This window comes from Leptinotarsa decemlineata, unplaced genomic scaffold (assembly GCF_025532065.1).
Source record: "Leptinotarsa decemlineata unplaced genomic scaffold, Ldec_3_MD MMD2_tig00004307_RagTag_RagTag, whole genome shotgun sequence".
Taxonomy (NCBI): Eukaryota; Metazoa; Arthropoda; class Insecta; order Coleoptera; family Chrysomelidae; genus Leptinotarsa; species Leptinotarsa decemlineata.
Window position 1 is genome coordinate 12,145,690 of NW_027412606.1, and position 21,232 is coordinate 12,166,921.

Sequence of the window (21,232 nt, forward strand, 5' to 3'; positions counted from 1 at the left end):
CTTCTATAGATACTTTCACGGGAAGTATTCGAGGGACACATTTTATTCCACTAAGAACGGTACATATCAGACATACGCTACAGACTACTCATCGTTTTAAGGTTCAACTCAGTACACTCTGAACTTCACTGTTTAAGAACGGCGTTTATGTTGAATAAACTACCTGAGAACGTTTTTCCAAATGGATTCAATCTTTAGCGATTCAAATCCAATTTGAATCACTACTTATGCATAGGCAGAGCGTAAGTATTGATTACTTATCCTTAAGGAAATAAACTCTGAAGTTGAGATGATTGTTATTCACTGCAAATCGTCTGACCCATGCTAGGACCCATGTAATTCGCAAGCTCGCCCAGAGGATTGTCGTTGTTGAGAGTACTACAGTTGTATCACAAAAAATTTCCATCGATCCATTTTTTACATGAATTTGAATAATTATCATTTCAAGAATTTTGTCAAATGACAGTCCATTCAAACTCGATTATATTCACAATAGTTATCTCAGAATTGCAATTTTCAAAAAATACTGTTCCACCCACATGAGAATATTTTTTGCAATTGAATAATATAGGGATATAACTTTCCAGAGACATGCACTTTATGTCAACCACAGAAAACCAAGTATCGGCAAAACATGTAATATCGTTTTTTTTCCGTCAAACATTCTGTCAAATGATGTTTAGGACTCCTTACCAGAGGAGTTTTTTTTAAAGCATACAACGATAAAAGTTAGAATATATAAGCTATCTTCTCGTGTGGGTCAGCCAGTGAGGAAGGATTGGAGACTCTCTTGAATAAACATGAAAATATGTGTTCGCTCTACTGGGAAAATGTTTTGTCAAGCCCAACTAGTCCCCAACTATAGTCCGTTCATAATTTGTTGATAGCTCACTGCAAGTTTGACCCTCATTAGAGAACTGAAATACAGAGAGGACAGCTAATATGATATAATAACAAAAACCAAACTAAAACTGGCAGTTTAAGATGTTTTCGACTAACCCACCTTGTATCTGAAGAAATACAATACAGCTATAAAACTTTTAATCCGATTATGTAGGTATTTTGAGTGGAAATGAGTGACCAGTGTCGTAGAGTATATGATTAAAACATTAGTTACTTTAAATAAATAAATATATTAATATTCTTAAACTGTAGGTACTGTAAACTGTATTTTTATTTTAAATTTTTTTTTTATTTTATTCAAAAATAATAAGTTACTTGCAATTTGTAAAAGATACATTTATTTAATTAATACCTATTTTTAAATAATATAAACTACGATTACTTACAAAACTATTCAAATTCAAAATAAACAGGATCATCTTCGGAATCCGAGTCGTCTTGCAGGTTAATAATTAGCGGTTGTGTCTCTACAGTCGCATCAATTATATTGTCAAGATCCCACATTTTTTGTTCTTCTTCTATTGCATGTCTTACTGCATCTCGCCAATTTTGTTCTGTAATATGTTGTAAAGACTCATATAACAATTCACGTACAGCTTGTATTTTATATGACGTATTTTTTCTAGCCACATAGCTTTTCATTTGTGCCCAAATGAATGGATTTAATTCACAGTGGTAGGGTGAAAGTCTAAGGACTGTGATGTTTCGTCTTTCCGCCATTTTGTCAACTACGTATTTCTTGAACTTAGATTTGTGTTGCCGGGCAATTTTTAAAAGTTCTGCTCTAACCATTCCATCTTCGTAAGGCAGGGACTTATTCCGCAGCCAGTCAATGATATCCTGTTTCTTCCACGCAGTCGTTGGAAGTCTTTCAACTAGTCGTGAATGATAAGGTGCATTATCTAATATTATAATTGAGTTTGGTGGTATATGTTCAATCATCTGCTCAAAATACTCTTCGAAAACATCAGCTGTCATCTCCTCGTGATAGTCTTTTGTGCTTTTGGATTCAAATTCCAACAAACCATGCTTAGCAAATCCTTTTTCACTGCCAATGTGAGAAACTATTAATCTACTGCCTTTACCAGAGGGTGGGGAAATACCAGTAGACCAACCTTCCATAAAGGCTTGCCTGGAGCTTGATATATTTTTATCTGTCCAAATTTTTGTGAGAGTATGACCTGCGTTTACCCACGTTTCGTCCTGATAGTAAATTGGCCTTCCTTCAGCCCGAAATTTTCGTATAGATCTTAGATACTTTCTTCTCCAACATATTATCTCTTCCCGGTCAATCAAAAGTGATTTTCGGTCTGATTTCTCCCACCGGAAATTTAATTCTTTTAAAACTTGCTACAATTTGGTTCGTCCGACATGAGGCAAATCCGGGTCGTCTCTAACTTCTTGTAAAATTTTGTTTAAGTTGGGTATTTCTTTTTTGTAAAAAAATTCGTGAATTTTCCTTCGAATACCATTTTTGGCAAATTCATCAATTTCAATAGGTTTTCTCCCCCTCTTTAAGTATTCGTTTGTATTTGGGTTAGCTATACCTTTTTTTTTCTTTCTGATAGGAACCTATATATTGTTGACTCCCCTACGCCCGTCATGTTGGCGCAACTCTTGATTATGTTCTGAACAGTGTTTGTGGGATTCTGAGAAACCAGAGCACCGTGAACGTTCAAAACAATAGTCTTGTCTCTTGGTGAATAGACAGACTTACTGACTGTACGCAACAGTACCGGTGTAAAACTTGATGATGTTGATGATGATGATGAAGCCATCGCAAGCAATCAAACAAAACAAGCAGGAACGAAAGGTACGTATATGTTTGTAGGAATATGAAAAAAAGTTACTCACGCACTGCACAAAATTCGCAAAATAAATATTAGAGACGTTAATTACTGCCGTAGACGCCGAAACACCAACGAGCCGTAAATTAAATGCGATTAAAAAATGTACTAAACCAAAAATTATTTTCGTTCGTAACAACTTCACCTTTTCAAGGCAAGTTTCGAATATAAACTGAAGCTTTATATTTAATGAATAAACACCTCAGGAACCTCCGCCTATGATTTTACGAGTTTTACGACCGTTTTATGACTTGGGCCCTCATTTTGTGCTATCGACAAATTATGAACGGACTATAGTCATATACATAACTGAATAGAGAATATTCGCCTTTATAATTATTTTCATATTCAGGTTTTTATACTTTAGTTCAACTATTTTGTTCAATTTCCGTTAAAGATTTTTTGAAAAAAATTATAAAATCATTAAATAGTTATTTCTACTCACCCCTAGTTGATTCTCTCCATTATAGTCCACATATGGGTGACCGGCCTCTTGAGCTGCTTTTACATAAGCTTTTGCGGCTTCTGTTCGGTACGGGCTATCACTCACAGAAAAATAGCCACCTTCATTGTGGAATTCTTCATCTTTTTTTTCGAGGTGAGCGTCTTCTGATTTGAGAAAATAGGGGAGCATATCTTGATAAGACCAGCCTGGATTTCCGATAGCTGCCCATTTATCGTAATCAAGTGGGTCACCTCTGACATGAACCATGTAAGTTAGGATAGTACTTCCACCAATACCTAAGCCATGACTCCATTGCGCCCTGCCATCAATGCAACCTGTGAAAATTGTGGAATTTACAATACTATCTTATACCTTTTTGAATGAACATTTTCGAATAGAAGTAATTGACTATTAGGTTAGGTTAGGTTAGGTCCAAAGTTAGTAGGTATATTCGACCCTCCACCGCAACCTGCAAGGGTTTATTGTGGTTCACACCTATTCACACTCCACCAAATGAACCCAGCCTCTTAACGAAGCCGATGGTGAGTGGTTTTTCTGGTAAGATGGTGAGAGTACGGACCTAAGTCGGTCCCCAGCGAGGCAGGCACAAAGTACATGCTCTGCTGTTTCATCGTTAATGAGGTAGTCGGATAGTTAAGGTGCAAGATTCCCACCTTGATACCCGCGACAGCCTTCCCAGTTTTTTGAAGGTCAGCTACACCTGACGATGCCGCCTTAGATTCAACCGTGCAGAGATTTTTCGCCTCTGGTTTTAGTGAATCATCACTTGAGCGCAAACGTTTGCTAACCTGCTCATGGGGGGTTTGTTCCTCCACCCGAGACAGATTCTGCGAACGCCTCTCAAGAATTTGGTGCAAGGCGGTTTCATAAGGTACGCCGGTCTTGTGGAGACGACTCAGTCGTTTCGTGGCTACACCACCAACCCTTTTTTTCAAGGTCAATTATTGGATCAGGAGTTGGAGAGTTGAGAAGCTCTCGGTCCTGATCTAAATTTACAGAGACGTCAGTTGGAGTTGTAAACTCGACATTCATCTCCTCTGTAGACTCAGCGTCAGAAATAATTTTTAAGTTCACTATGTCCATAAAAGTTTCACGAGTAGGGAAAGAAGGTCAATCACGGCAGAGTCCCGCATTACTGTGATGAGGCGATGCTACGAAGAGAAGGCGCCCGATATCTCTGAGGTTCCGTAGAGTAGAGATAGCTGATAGGCTCATTGTCATTCATCCTCTCGGCACGGATACACACACCTTAGGATTAAGCCATCGTTGTGTTGCCAAACTTTCGTTAAGAATACAAACTGAGTAGAGAAACGTATCTTCTGTATAATTCAGTGTTCATGTAAAAGTATTTGTTTCGAAAGAATTTTTTTCTTTCGTATAATTCAATGTTTATATGAAAGTAGCTGTTTCAGGTGGGCTTTGTTCCAGTTTGTGTCTGAAAGTTGCTTCTTTGTATGATCTACACATCCTTGTATAGAGTTACTTATCTTCAAATTGATTACTTCCTTCCTTTATTTGAAAGATTCCCATATTTATTGTATCAAGATGGAGTAGTAGAAAACCAAAAAATTTCTTCACCAAAAATTAATCACTCCCTACAATTCAAATTATTGTAAACCTTTTCTGTCTGAACGGAAATTTCCATTCCGCCAGAATTATAATTCAGTCCTAAAAATTGTAGATAATTTTTTAATTTAATGTCCAATTGCTTAAAACTTATAATCTGATGACAACAAAATATAATCAATGTATACGACATATCGGAAACACTTTTTTCTCAGGAATTCCGTATTTGGTTTCATTATTCTTGAAAATAAAAAAAGGGATAATTCATGCCAAATGCCATTTCATTTGTATTGATAATATAATTGAAGTCTCCTATTGTAAATGTAAATTCTTGTTAAGAAATACGTAATACTTTATTACAAAAATGCATATGACAAAAGTGATAACAGAATGACAGACTTCACTGTCTACACACATCGGTAAATTATGACCTATACAGTGTGAAATATAAATGAACATATACAACATATCTTCCCCTTTATTTAGAGGTTTAATCTTTGCACAGGTTTTCTCACTCGCGTACCTCTCCTTACTGCTTGATTGCTCTTCTCAGTATTTGATGTGTTCGTTTGTTGATCTTTATTGCCATCCGAATTTTCTAGAAATTGATGCTTCATTCTCCGGTAGTGAAATAGAAATCCCTTCCTGTTGTTCATTGTCCATTTCCGTTGTTTCCTGATTGGAGCTTTGAGTGGTAGATATGTCTTCATTGGGTGATATATTTCTGTAAGAGCAACATCGGTTATTTCTGTAATTATCCGACCAATCTACCTCCGTTGCCACAACTTACCATCAACCTCGATGTAATAATGCAGTGAACCTTCTCTTTTAACAATTTTTTCGAATTTCCATTTCGAGCTTCTATCATAATTCAGAACCCGAACTCGTTGACCAGGGATGAAATACTTCATTTGAGGTCGATTTAAATTTTTGTTGTCTTCATTTTTAATGTATCTGAGTAAATCAATTTTTGTACGAATTGCTCTTTGTAAAAAAAGCATGGCAGGTGACATTCAGTAGTTGTATTTGGTATTTTTCTATATTGCATTAAAAAGTTGGCCAATTTACAATCCAAATTGTCTCGGTTAGATGTCAATTTCCTCAGTGCATTTTTCATTGTTTGGACGTATTTTTCAACCTGGCCGTTTGTTTCCGGATGATATGGTGCTGAGTACTTGTGCAGGATACCATTACTTTTCAAAAACAGTTCAAACTCTTGAGATCTAAATGTTGGACCATTGTCGCTAACTAAAATGACTGGTAGACCATAACGGGCAAAAAGATTACGTAAAATGGAAATTGTTCTTGAAGCTACCATAGAAGTCATGGAAATGATCTCTGGTCATTTAGGAAATGCATCTATTACTAGTAGGAAATATTTCCTCATGAAAGGACCAGCGAAGTCAATGTGTATTCGTTGCCAGGGAGAGCTTGGGTATTCCCAACAGTGAGGTGGTACCTTCATCGGTTCATTTTGAGCACTTTGACATGGTATGCAACTTTTGACTAATTGCTCAATATCGAAGTCAATTTTTGGCTACCACACGTAAGATCTGGCTAGCGCTTTCATCTTCACTATACCTGTATGAGCTTCATGTAGTTCTTCCAGGATTTTTCTCCGTAGTGTGGTAGGAATAACCACCCTTGAACCTTTTAAAATAACTCCATGTGTAAGTGATAATTCCAAATCATTACCAACGTATCCAATTTCTGTGATTCTCTTTCCTTCAAGTAAACTTTTGTAGACATTCATTAGAATAGAATCCGCTTGCGTTTCTTTGGCAATTTCAGTATGCGTTACTGGTAGAACTAACAGCTGTTGTAATTGGTAATGTGCTACTGTATCGATGGAAGTATGTGTTGTGTTTGCGGTTTCTGGTAATCTAGATGAGGCGTCTGCATTCGCATGCTTTTCTGTTGATCTGTATGAAATTTCGTAATCAAAGCCTTGTAAGAATTGAGCATAATGAAGCATTCTAGTAGCCACCATACTAGGAGGATGCTTCTCTGGATGAAAAATGGACACTAATGGTTTGTGGTCTGTGATCAGTCGGAATTTTCTCCCATAACAGTAACGGAAAAATTTATTGCAAGCGTAAAATATCGAAGTAGCTTCCTTGTCTATTTGGCTATAGTTTTTCTCTGATTTACTGAGAGACCTGGAAGCGTAAGCAATCGGTCTTTCAGTGCCATCCGGCATTATATGGGAGAGAACTGCTCCAAGCGCATAGGGACTTGCATCTGTAGCCAGTACTAATGGTAACTTAGAATCATATGGACAGAGAATTTCACTTGATGTATTTTCCCGTTTCATAAGATCAAAAGCATTTTGACATTGTTCTGTACATTGGAAAGTAACATTTTTCTGGAGTAAATTATACAGTGGAGATAGTTTCGCCGCTAGATTCTTGAGAAATCTACTATAGTAATTTATTAGTCCCAGCCAACTCTTCAGCGCAGATGTGTTTGTTGGAATTCTTACATTGACTACTGCCTTGATCTTCTCTGGAGTCTTTTCTAGACCTTTGTCAGATACAGTATGTCCCAGATAAGTAATTTTGGACTCGAAAAATTTACATTTATCTTCTCTAACTCTTAGGCTAACATCTTGCGAACATTTCAGAACTTTTTGTAATGTCTGAGGATGGTCACGGATACTTGATCCTTGTATTTTGATATCATCCAGAAATACGCATACCCCCGGTATATCGGATAAGGTTCTTGTAGCGTTGCCAAATTGCTGGTGCCACCTTGGTTCCAAACATAAAACGGTTAACAGTATAATCTCCTTTCGTTGTGGTTATAGCTTGGATTTTGGCGCTATTATCATCCATAGGCATATGAAGGTAAGCTTCTCTGATATAGAGAGTTATGAAAAGCTGACCACCACTCATACTTGTAGCAAATATATCTTCCACATTAGGCATTAGGCATCTTTGAGAAATTAATTAATTGTAACCTTATAATCGGCACACAATCGGATAGTACCATCTTTCTTAACAATTGGAACTATTGGCGTACCCCATTCGCTATATTCAATTTTTGTCAAAATTCCTATTTCTTCCAGGCGATCTATCTCGTCTTCTACCTTCTTCTGCAATGCATATGGAACTTTTCTTGCAGAACAGTAAATTGGTCCTGAAGAAATAATTTGGCTTCATAATTATTTATTTCACCAATTTCAGTTTCAAAAACTGCACTAAATTCTTTTCGTAATTCATTCAAAATTTGGGATTTCGAATTTTCTGATCAATATATACCGTTCTGTACCTGATGAATTTCAGGTGGAATAATTTTTATATCTTTGAGCCATTCACGACCAAAAATAGGTTCTACCTCACCAGGTAATATATATAGGTTAGCCAATACTTTTTGTCCGCAATAACTGACTTCAAAAGTTGAGTATCCAATTGGTTTTATTATTTCTCCTGTGTAAGTCTTCAAAGGAAGTTCACTTGTGTGAATCTGTTTATTGGGAAAAAGCTCCTTAAACATATCAGAAGATATAGAAGAAACTGCTTCTCCGGTATCGGTATCGTATTCCATTTCTACATGTTTATCATCTAATTGAACATCAAGGAGAAATTTATCCGGTTTTCGCTCAGATTCTGGTAACACAAAGTCTACCATATTGTTGATGTAATAGGATTCATCATCAGAATCATTTTCCACAATAAACTCACTAGAACTTGGTTGAGTTACTGGATGTATCTGATTCTGATTATTGAATTTCACAAATTTCTTGGTAGGTTTGACACTTGGATGATTTGTCATTGGTTTTCCATTTCTACAAACTGCATCTAAATGTCCAACTCGACCACACCTTCCACAATGTGAACGAACGTGTTTACAGACATTTGCTGAATGTGATTCATCACCACATCGAAAACAAAAAGGCTTGAACGGATTCGGACATGACCTTTTGAAGTTTTGACTGAATTTCAGTTGATTTTGAGATATTGACATCGAAGATGATTGCTATGCTTGAATTTCTTTCGAATCTTTGTGAGCCGATTCTATTGCTAGTGCTGTTTGAACACAATCGGAAAAAGTATTGTTAGGTTCTTTCAGCTGAATTAAGTTTTTCCAACCAACTGGAGTTTTTCAGTCCACTAATAAATTGCTGCCGTAGATGTTTATCAGCGGTGGACGCATTACAAGAAAGACATCGAAAGTCACAATTTCTTGATAGTTTCTTCAGATCTGCTACAAAATCGGAAATGCTTTCACCTTCCTGTTGTATTCTTCTTGTGAAACGATTTTCTTCCGCGATTACGCTGGGTTTGGGATGGAGATGTTCTTTAATTAGAATTTGGAGAGAATCATATGATTTGGTTTTCGGATCGTCAGGACTAGTCGAATTGTATAGAAGTTGTAATGTTTTTGTACCCATGGAATGTATCAACCATTCTTTCTTCTTATTGTCAATCTCTGCCAAGGTACCCGTGAAATTTTTCATATTGAAAAAATTCTCTAGTCTCTTGATGAAAATGTCCCATGTTTCCGTTTCTTCGCAAAAAGGTTCTAAAGGAATAACTTCTGAGGAACTGGATTTTTGTGAACATTGTAATGATTCCGTAAGAGTCTTAATCAGGATACGGAATTGTTCAGAATACATTTTATTCTATCCCGTCCTCGTCGCCACTATTGTATATGTAAATTCTTTTTGAGAAATACGTAATACTTTATTACAAAAATGCATATGACAAAAGTGATAACAGAATGACAGACTTCACTGTCTACACACATCGGTAAAATATGACCTATACAGTGTGAAATATAAATGAACATATACAACATCTACGAAATGAAATCTCATGAGAATCTGTAACAGATATAAGGAAATGATAATTTTAAAGGTTCTATCATTCTGACAATCATCCTATGGGTCTTCAATTCAAAGTGCTAATCATATGTTATACTTAGTAATTCAGTGATTTCAGGATAAGTATCAATCTCCGCAAACCAACCGAGTCATAATGATCATAATAATTATGAAACTATTAGATATGAACTAGTTCTTGCATTATTTAACCTTAACCATAACATTTGCTTATGATAAGTTCAAAGCCATTTGAATATTGCTGATTCCCTTCAAGAAACATATGATTTCCCTGTGAAAGTAACTTTGGCAGATTGATTCCAGGTAAAAAATAAATACACATGATATCTTACTACACCCCTCTCCCTTTTGTGATTTTTTGCCAAACCCCCTTCCGCCTTTCAAGCCTCACGTAGTTAATGGAAGGCTCCTTATTATATTGCCAACAGTGATATAAACTTTACAGAGTGAACCTCATATCGAGAGTAGGTGTGAATTGTATTTAGATATATACGCAATAATATTCATTGCAAATATTACGGGGCTTATTGTAAACAACCTTGGATGAAAACTAAAATAAAAAAACAATCGTTAGCTATGTGAGTAATCTATCCCACGATTTTCTTCGACTGAGGATGTTATATGTTCACAAACACTCCTAGAACATTATATCCAACTGTATATAAATCAGGTTGTACCGGGGATCCAAATAGCAATTGTCTTTACATTGCATCCATTCCCAACTCGTTCAACATCAGTAACAGCATGAAAATCCCTATTATTACAAATCGCACAACTACTTTGTTGAATAAAATTGCGTTGATGTCGGTAATATATCTGATCACCTTTTAGTATATCGTAACCTGCGTGAGCAGGTGCCAGAAATAGGTACCTAAGCATTGAAATTCAAAAAAATCTGTGAGGAATATGTGCGCTAAACTTGATTTTTTTGGTTTCAGCATGAAGGCATGTGACTTTATTAGTTCATTTTAAAAAAATAGAAAGCAATGTGTTGTGATAAAGAGTAGTCAGAGTGATAATATGAGTGTATGTCATGGAGCCCCGCAAGGTTCAATTCTCGCCCCGCTACTCTTTATGATCTACACATCTGACTTCTCCAAGGTCCTTAAGTCCATTCATACATATTCAGACGACACTAACTTGTACTCCTCCGATGGAGTAAATCAGCTTATTGATCACGAAACATCGCTCAATGATGATATAAAAAATCTTGTTCAGATTTCGCAGCAACACTGTCTAAACCTCAATCCTAGTAAATCATCTTTATTAATTTTTGGAAGAGCCAAAGATCGTGGAAGGGCCATAGATAATATCGATTTGTATATTGATGGACATTCTGTGGAATTGACTGACAGAATAAAATATTTAGGATTTCATATAGACTACAACCTCAGATTTGTTCATCAAGTCAATACTCTCATTCAAACGTCGTACGGTACTCTGAAACATCTGTATTCAAACAGACACTATCTTAGTAGGTCTCTCAAAATTACCTTTTCAGACGTACTGATTCTATTTATGTTCAATTATTGCGATGTCGTCTATGGCCCTTGTATCGATTCCATAACTTCTACAAGAATTCAGAAAGTACAGAACGCCTGCATTATACTAATATTCATCTTGAATTACAGAGATTATGTGACCCCTTCCATCAATCAACTCAATGAGTTAAAAATGCAAAACAGATGAGAATGAAGGCTGTAGCTTGCGATGACATGAATATTAATTCAATTTGATAATGCTGTAACATGATATATAAAAATATTGGTATAATGTCGATTCCTGCTTAACAAATAATGTTTTTCCTTTTAATGGAGGAGTGCAATTGTAAAAGTGCTCCCAAAGATGGGTAGTCCAGCTGATTTTAAAGATCTCAGAGCGATCAATATTTTACCAACTCCATAAAGAATGAATGTTGGGAAGAGTAGTAAAGTTTCCGATAAGAGAACATCTTGAGAAATTCTCAATATCATCCTCCATCCAGTCAGGTTAACCTCAAATTCAATCAGCAGCTTTCAGTGATGTGAAATATACTTTTATGCTGATGACACTCAACTGTTTGGCTGAAATTCAGACACTCGAGTTTTGTAGTATAGATAATAACTTTTTGACTGGTCTAGACCTAATAACGCTACTCTAGTTTTTCTATTCTGAGTAGTAGTAATTCTGAGTAGTAGTAGTTCTGAGTAGTACACGAATCCATGAAGATGGAAATAACTCACCTCTGCAGAATCCATCCTGTTGTTCTACTTTGTATCCCCAATCATATTTGGTACCCCGAAAAAGTCCAGCAAAAAATGGAATCTCTGTTAGATGGCTGGCCTCTTCTCCTGCCTCAAGTAAAAGAACATTCCATTCTGGTATTTCAGACAACCTATTAGCTAAAACTGAACCTGATGCTCCAGATCCCACTATGATGAAGTCATATCTTGCATTCGAATCTGAAAAAAAAATTTATATATACATACATACATATAAGATACATACATGGAAGATATCAACTAGTATTTCTAGTATGAACGGTGCTTTTATCAAAGCGTTCGCAGAAGTTATCAAGAAATTGTGGTCAGAAGTTTCATCTGATAGAGTAATAAACACTGCCTACTTTAAAAATCAGCTTCAAAGATTTGCCTTTCGATTCATGGGATCTGCCCATCAAGACGCCCAGGAATGTCTCCGATATATTTTAAAATGTCGACATGAGGACTTCAATGAAATTACTGAGAAACCTTAACCTTAACGGAGATTGACGAAAAATTGAGCGATAGCGGAAAAGCGCAAAAGTCCTGACTGAGATACTTGAACATGAACACAATTGTAGACAATTTCGTTGGTCAAAAAAATCTACTATGAAATGTACACACTGTGTAAACTCATCAGTAACCTTTGATTCTTTCTGGGATTTGTCTCTCCCCATATCACAAAGAACTGGCTAATTGAGTTTGTCACAATGCATGGATTTCTTCACAAAAGAGGAAACCCTGGATGGAGATGAAAAACCAACCTGTTCGAGGTGTAAGGAAAGAAGAAAATTGTAGCGCTCTAAATTCCCGCTTCAAGATAAGTTCACAAATAAATAACAAAAAAAAATGACAAAAACAAACAAATATCTTCCCCTATGTCAGTATATTATTATTATTCTGGACAAATGCCACTAGCACAGTGAAGACGGGGTGGTCCATAAAAGATGTTCAAGGGCGCCACATGATTTGATTGCCCAGAATAAAAGATGGTTATAAGTCCCGACAAATCATGAAAGGTAGAATCTTATATATATATATATATATATATATATATATATATATATATATATATATATATATATTTATAAAAAAAGCTGATGACACTGCAGAATATATTGTATTCTTATAGTACAAAAAAAAATATTCACCTAGTGAGCAACGGATATAAAAATAATAACAATAAGGCCTATTTAATCACCAGGTCCTAAACAAAATAATCATTAAAAAATATATTTTGGATATGTAGCGGAAATTGTCGATTGAATAACCATGGAATCAAACCCCACTCTAACCCAAAGCTTAAGCTTAAACTCAGGCGCAGGAAAAATAAAATAATGATAAATACGTAATTTCCGCTTTCCATGAAATAATTAGTGGTATAGTTGATAAATGGATCTTAATAAGTATATCACTAGATCACAAAAAAAAATTCTTAACCCTCTTATCTAGGTACTTGCGTGTTGGGGCATAAGACGCTGACTCCGTTTCCGGTAGGTATGGCTCAAGGTTATATCAAATCGTGTAGATCAAATCCCAAGCCAACCAAAAAAAAAACCCTTAAAAAGAAAAAAAGATGATCAGGAACTGACTCCCTTTTTGAATTTTCAGAGAACTAGTCAAAATACTGAGTCCCGTTTCAATGTAACCCTCTTAACGTAAGCAAATTATAATTAAAATTATTATTAATTGAGAGTTCCTTATTCCTTGTGTAAAACCCAAAAATTGCCCTACATAAATCACTCTGTATGATTTACTCAATAAACCCCTAAAGTGCCCTATTCCAAACTGAGAAATTAAAAAAAAATATTATCCTTGTTCTTCTTACATACTTTCTTAAAATCCCTTCTGTGTTAACAAAACAAGAACAAATTATTCAATCATAAAACCAGTGATTGTTTGAAAAAAAATCGAACGCAAGTAAGAACGAAAAATATTAACATATTTTCCTTATATTGAATTCCCACCCTGTAAGTGAATTCAAATATGAAATCCCCAAAATGTTTCCCAATAATAATTAAATCAAAAACAACAAGAAATATCTGTATCACCCCATATGCAACTTGATCAAATATCGAAAAATATTTTGTAGATATTATTTAGCGAATTATACAAGTCATTATTGAGTAAAATTTATAATAAAAATCAATAAATTAAATTGTACACTTAGCTGATCTTGTAATGAATCTCAAAAAAAATCGAATACCCACAACTTTATATTATAAATAATCAAATGTTCACTATATAAATCATGTAGAGCTAACTCAAGAAGTTTGAACAAAAATGTGTATTAGATTCGTACTGTAGAAATTTCAAGGTCAACTAAATTCTGAAAACATTTACTTGGTATAATTCAATTAGCAAAAATGAAAAAAACTTTATTATTTTTTTCTATAAATAGAAAATTGAAATAAAATAAAAGAACTTGATAATTTTTATTTCATATGTGGAACTGGGAAAAATAATGTAGTGAAATACTGTACTATTCTTACCTTCTCAGAAGGGTTTTTTTTTGTTTCTTCCAAAGAGGAAAAAAAAGTAGACCAGCAAAATTCCTGGGCGTTGGTTTATTATTTTTTTTGTCCCAAATAACACCTCCAACTCACAATGGATCGTTTAAAAAGAATGGAGAAAATTCTTAACTTCCCTTCTTTGAGAAATCAGTCCCAATAGGTGTAACTGGAATTTTTCCACCTTTGTAGTTTTTTTTTATAGTAGCAGCAATTGAAATTGAACTGGATGAAAAAAAGAGAAAACGAATGAAGGTTACGAATAGAAAAAACGTTTTGGTGTGGCTTACCGGCTCCGGTCAAATAAATCCCTTAAACGGCTCGTGATAGTCCTCAACAATAACTACATCAATGACCAAAATCAAAGAGGCACTTCAATGACTATTTTGATATCAGAAGTAGAATCCCCAACGTGGGTAACAATAAAAATTGTTGCACTCCCTCAACCGTTAGACCTGCCTGTCGTTCATTTTGAAACACACTCCCAAAATAGATGATTTTCGCCTCCCTCTCACAGTTCCATCGAATTACAACACTCTCCTAAGAAAACTTCGCGAAATGAATATCATTCATTCACGATTCCTGCAGTACTTTTTCCTGCGAGTGCGATCACCCACACCTAGGTGTCACATATGATTAAAAGCAGGAAACCTAGAACGTACCTAATGAGGGTACGATCAATTGCTATCAACGATTTGGAAGGACAGTTACTCGTTTCCAGATGGCCCTACCGAATTGGAAAATATAAAGGCACGAAAATGAGTTAAGAAAATAAACTTTACAGGGAATAACAAACAAGTATTATTAGCATTCAAATTCAATAAAAAAAATGTTACAAATTCCCCCTTACTTCAAGAAAATTTACTCAGGTAAATTTTCACTAGCGCTAGCTGGCTTCAAATCCTTAATGTTCCAAACCCCCTTGAAGATTCCGTTGGAGTCTTCCAACTCGTACGTCCAAGGGGAAACTTTCTTTCTAACTAAAAAAGGTCCCACAAATTTTGGAGCAAGTTTACTGGTATAATATTTGGACGCATCCGAGAGTACAAAATTCTTTCTCCAAACTAATTGGTGGGGTAAGAGCTGTTCTGGTCGCCGGCGTAAGTTATAATTTTTCATATTTTTATCTGCAGCCCTATCTAAGCGTTTCCTGACATCTGCAAATAGGTTTTTGAAATCGTCTTCCCTAGTCGTACCTTCTGGAATGCCATTATCTTCAAGATATAATTTTTCCTTCAGTTTCTTCTTATCGAATTCACTACCATGAAGTACCATGTTTCTCCCAAAGTTTATGAAATACGGCGTATTGCCAGTTGTCTCATGAATTGCGGTTCGGGTGGCGCAGGCCACTCTTGATAGACTGTTGTCCCACTTGCGATGATTATCAGAGACGTAAACTGCTAACATCTTCTTTAGAGTCCGATTGTACCTTTCAGTAGGATTAGCTTGGGGGTGATAGTAGGCATTATACCGGATCTCCACTCCATATGCTTCCATCAAATTAGAGAATAGCTTCGACTTGTATTGTAGACCATTGTCGCAGAGAATGAGACGAGGAACACCAAAAATCAAAAATACGTTTTCTTCTATCTCCTTTGCGACAGCAGAAGCTGTGGCTGTTCTCAATGGAAACACCAAGGCGAACTTGCTGAAAATATCCATCACCACTAAGATAAATTGATTACCACGACTAGATCTGGGAAAAGGTCCCATTAAATCTGTAGATATTACCTCCCAAGGGTGAATTGCTCTAGGCTGAGGTATTATCAGCCCTCTAGGTCCGCCAGTATCTCCATTATGTGCTGCACAAACTGAACACCGTCTTACATACCTTGTCACATCACTCTTTAGCTTAGGCCAATGAAATCGTTCTGAAACTCTACCATACGTCTTCAATACACCCATGTGTCCAGATGTTGGGGGATCATGAGCCTCTCTCAGAATCGTATCACGTTGTTCTTTGGGCACAACCTCCTTCCACTTTTCCACTTCAGGTACCAAACTAGACAGGGAACTTTGAATATACTTATAGAGTCGTCCGTCGCAACTCCTCCACTGTGGATACTTTAGCGGTTCTTTGTTGACTTTATCCAACATTCCCCTATACCAGGAATCCCTCGTAACCACAGTTATGTCGTCTATTACCGGTACGGATCTGGAGAGAGTATCCGGGACTACGTGATCTTTCCCTTTTCGATGTATTATCTTAAAGTTGTATTGCTGCAACCTGACCGCCCATCTAGCTAATCTCCCTGTCGGGTCTTTCAGGTTTTGCAGCCATACTAACGAGTAGTGATCAGTAATCACGGTAAATGGTACACCCTCTAGGTAAGGTCTTAGCTTTTCGATCGACCATAGAACCGCTAAACACTCTCGTTCGGTCGTCGAATAATTTCTCTCTTGTCTGGTCAGAGATCGGCTTAAGTAACTGATGACGCGATCCATATCTGGGTGAGGTTGCACCAAAACTGCTCCAAGGCCATAGGCTGAGGCATCACATTGAACGACAAAGGGAAGGTTATAATCAGGACAGTTTAGCACGGGTGCCGCCACAAGGCATTCCTTGAGCTTCTCAAAAGAACGTTGACACTCAGGAGTCCAGGTGAATTTTCGACCTTTCTTTAAGAGAGCCGTCATCGGAGAGATTAGGGTTACAAAGTTGTTCACAAATCGCCTGTACCACGAAAAAGTACCTATAACTCTTCTCACCTCCTTTATGGTCTTAGGTTCAGCCAGTTGAAGCATACCTTGTACTTTTTCTGGATCAACATGCAAACCGTTTCGGTCGACAACATACCCTAAGTAGCGCAGTTCTGGTCGACAAAATTGGCACTTGTCAAAACTAACAGTCAATCTGGCCTTACGTAATCTGAGAAACACTTCTTCCAAAATTTTTAAGTGGTCTTCAAACGTCTGGGTAACAATGACTATATCGTCGAGGTACACGAAAACGTGAGGTTCAAGTTCGGACCCCAGGACTTGGTCGATCAGTCTTTGCCAGGTGGCAGGAGCATTGTGAAGGCCGAATGGCATCCGCTTAAAATGATAAAGACCTCGCCCGGGTACTGTGAATGCTGTATAGGGTCTCGATTGCTCTGCCACTGGAACTTGCCAGTACGCGGACTTGATGTCGATGGTAGACAAATAATGTGCATCGCGCAGTTTGTCTAGTGTACTCGAGATATATGGTAAGGGGTAGCTATCCCTTTCGGTGACGACATTCAACTTCCTGAAGTCCACACAAAATCTATATTTGCCATCCTTCTTCTTCACTAGTAAAATAGGTGAGGACCAAGCACTTCTCGATTTTTCAATAACTCCTAACCTGAGCATCTCTTCAAGTTCTCTGTCGATGTGACTCTGCATGACCGGATTAACTGGGTAGTATCTTTGCTTGATTGGAGAAGCAGAAGTTACTATCTTATGCTCCACCAGGTCTGTACATCCTAAGTTCTTACCCATAAGTTCCAAATTACGTTGGGCGAGTGCGTCAAGCCTGGAATTTTGCAAAGGGGTGAGGCGAGTTTGACTTCTAAGGTGGTCAACGATATCCACTGTAGCCGGCAGTTCAGAAAAACACCATTCATCATGACGAAGGTCAGGAACTATGCCCATAACTTTCCAAAAATCTGTTCCCAAGATGAGCGTGTGAGGAACTTCCAAAACAACTAACACATTCATTAGCCTCAGACGGTCCCTGACTTGAAATGGTATAGAACATCCTCCAATACTCTGGCAAGTTTGACCGTTGGCAACCCTACAGACAACTTTCCTATTGGTATCCAGTGGCAGTCCTAGTCCACTAATAAGCTTCCACCCGCGGCTCCCAAGAATTGTTGTTGAAGCACCAGAGTCAAGCAATCCCAATAATGTCACCCCTAGAATACTAACTCTCAAGTAAGGCCTCTCATCATTCTCAGCATGGTCTAATATGAAGTCAAGGATCGGCTGTAGTCTATCATTGGTCGAGAAGATGTTGTCGACGCGTCTTTTTCGACCAGTTAAGACCGTCGCACCTCGTTTCCCGTTGTTGAACACTTTGGGCAGGTTTTTGTAGTGAATCCCTCCTTTTTGCATGTGAAGCAATATAATTTCTTTGGCATTGCACAGCCGATTGCCCTATGTCCTACCTGATTACAGCGGTAACAAATAATTTGACGGCTGGTAGAAGAGTTTGAGGAGGTAGAAGCAATATCCAAGCGACTGATGTTCTCTGTTACATTCACAAATGCAAGATCTTTCTCCAAAACATTCATTCTTCGACTTGAAGGTTCTACGTAGTTATTTATAGTATCCCGTCTGGCCTCCATGCTCCTACATAATAACCTGAGTTCATCAATTGAGGTTGGTAGAGGGTCTCTCAATCTATCTTGGTAAAATGGATGTAAATTTGCCATAATTATTGAAAGCTTCACTTCTTCCGTTACTGGACAACGCAATCGATTAAAATAGCTGGACATTATGGCCAAGTATACTCCAATTGACTCAGACGGATGTTGTGTCCTCTTCTGCAATTCTTCGAATAATGCCTGATTGTGGTTTGATGACAAATACTCATGTCTGAACTCCTCAACTGATCCTTCCCATGATGTAACCCTTCGACGACATTCTTTATAAAATTGATAGGCTCTCTCCCCAAACAAATCCAACCCAGACTCAAATAACACTTCTTTAGGGACATTTCGGGCCAATCTCAATTCCTCAACCTTTTCGAAAAACGCGGAAATGGAAACTGACTTTGAACTTCCTGTGAACTTTTCCAGGCTCCACTTGTGTGGTGGTACCATCTTCGAAGTAGATTGGGTGTGGTATATAGGAGGAACAGATCGCGGAGAAGAGGTTTGTGCGTTTTGCATCCCAGCTTGAAATGCTTGTCTGTCCGTGGTACCGTGCAGTACACTCAGCCCTGGTGGAACTTGTTGAACCGAAGGTAACCTCAAATTTGTCTCAAGCGAATCTAGTATGGCGAGAAATTCATCATACCTTGTGAGAGCGTCAGCCAGTAATTCAGCCCTCAGTGCATTATCGTCTTCAAGTTCCCCAGCCTCCATATGGTCTATCCGTCCAAAAACATGAGCAAATTTTGTCTCTATCTTGACTGCTTCGCTGCTTCCTCTCCCGGTTGTTAGTCCGACGATCCTTGCTTCTAAATCTTCAGTCAGTTTCTTCTTCACCGCTTCCGCATCATCTTCAAATGTATACGGGTATGTCGGATACTTCAAACTTGCTCCGGACTTCTCAAATCTCAGAGCCGTAGCAAGACGATTCCTCATTTCATCACAATTTCCAGTTGCAATACCGCGTATTTTCAGTTCGTACTCTAGCTCATCCTTGTCCAGTCGATTTATCAACATTTTCCGAGCCATTTTGACAAAATGACTTTAACACTAAAAAATGATCAAATGTTTTTTTTATTTTTTTTAGAAAAAAAAATGTAGCCCCACGTTGGGCGCCAAATGTAGCGCTCTAAATTCCCGCTTCAAGATAAGTTCACAAATAAATAACAAAAAAAAATGACAAAAACAAACAAATATCTTCCCCTATGTCAGTATATTATTATTATTCTGGACAAATGCCACTAGCACAGTGAAGACGGGGTGGTCCATAAAAGATGTTCAAGGGCGTTACATGATTTGATTGCGCAGAATAAAAGATGGTTATAAGTCCCGACAAATCATGAAAGGTAGAATCTTATATATATATATATATATTTATAAAAAAAGCTGATGACACTGCAGAATATATTGTATTCTTATAGTACAAAAAAAAATATTCACCTAGTGAGCAACGGATATAAAAATAATAACAATAAGGCCTATTTAATCACCAGGTCCTAAACAAAATAATGATTAAAAAATATATTTTGGATATGTAGCGGAAATTGTCGATTGAATAACCATGGAATCAAACCCCACTCTAACCCAAAGCTTAAGCTTAAACTCAGGCGCAGGAAAAATAAAATAATGATAAATACGTAATTTCCGCTTTCCATGAAATAATTAGTGGTATAGTTGATAAATGGATCTTAATAAGTATATCACTAGATCACAAAAAAAATTCTTAACCCTCTTATCTAGGTACTTGCATGTTGGGGCATAAGACGCTGACTCCGTTTCCGGTAGGTATGGCTCAAGGTTATATCAAATCGTGTAGATCAAATCCCAAGCCAACCAAAAAAAAAAAACCCTTAAAAAGAAAAAAAGATGATCAGGAACTGACTCCCTTTTTGAATTTTCAGAGAACTAGTCAAAATACTGAGTCCCGTTTCAATGTAACCCTCTTAATGTAAGCAAATTATAATTAAAATTATAATTAATTGAGAGTTCCTTATTCCTTGTGTAAAACCCAAAAATTGCCCTACATAAATCACTCTGTATGATTTACTCAATAAACCCCTAAAGTGCCCTATTCCAAACTGAGAAATTAAAAAAAAATATTATCCTTGTTCTTCTTACATACTTTCTTAAAATCCCTTCTGTGTTAACAAAACAAGAACAAATTATTCAATTATAAAACCAGTGATTGTTTGAAAAAAAATCGAACGCAAGTAAGAACGAAAAATATTAACATATTTTCCTTATATTGAATTCCCACCCTGTAAGTGAATTCAAATATGAAATCCCCAAAATGTTTCCCAATAATAATTAAATCAAAAACAACAAGAAATATCTGTATCACCCCATATGCAACTTGATCAAATATCGAAAAATATTTTGTAGATATTATTTAGCGAATTATACAAGTCATTATTGAGTAAAATTTATAATAAAAATCAATAAATTAAATTGTACACTTAGCTGATCTTGTAATGAATCTCAAAAAAAATCAAATACCCACAACTTTATATTATAAATAAT

General features: G+C 36.7%; 1 protein-coding gene across 1 annotated transcript in view; it reads right to left on the reverse strand.

Annotated features, from left to right (window-relative positions):
• Positions 1-21,232, reverse strand: part of LOC111505240 (glucose dehydrogenase [FAD, quinone]-like) — a 49,145-nt gene that overhangs the window by 18,736 nt on the left and 9,177 nt on the right. Inside the window, exons 3-4 of the mRNA XM_074179009.1 lie at positions 11,848-12,066; positions 3,196-3,530 (exon numbers count right to left, since the gene is read on the reverse strand). Coding sequence (XP_074035110.1) covers positions 3,196-3,530; positions 11,848-12,066 — 554 coding nt within the window. The remainder of the gene's footprint in view (positions 1-3,195; positions 3,531-11,847; positions 12,067-21,232) is intronic.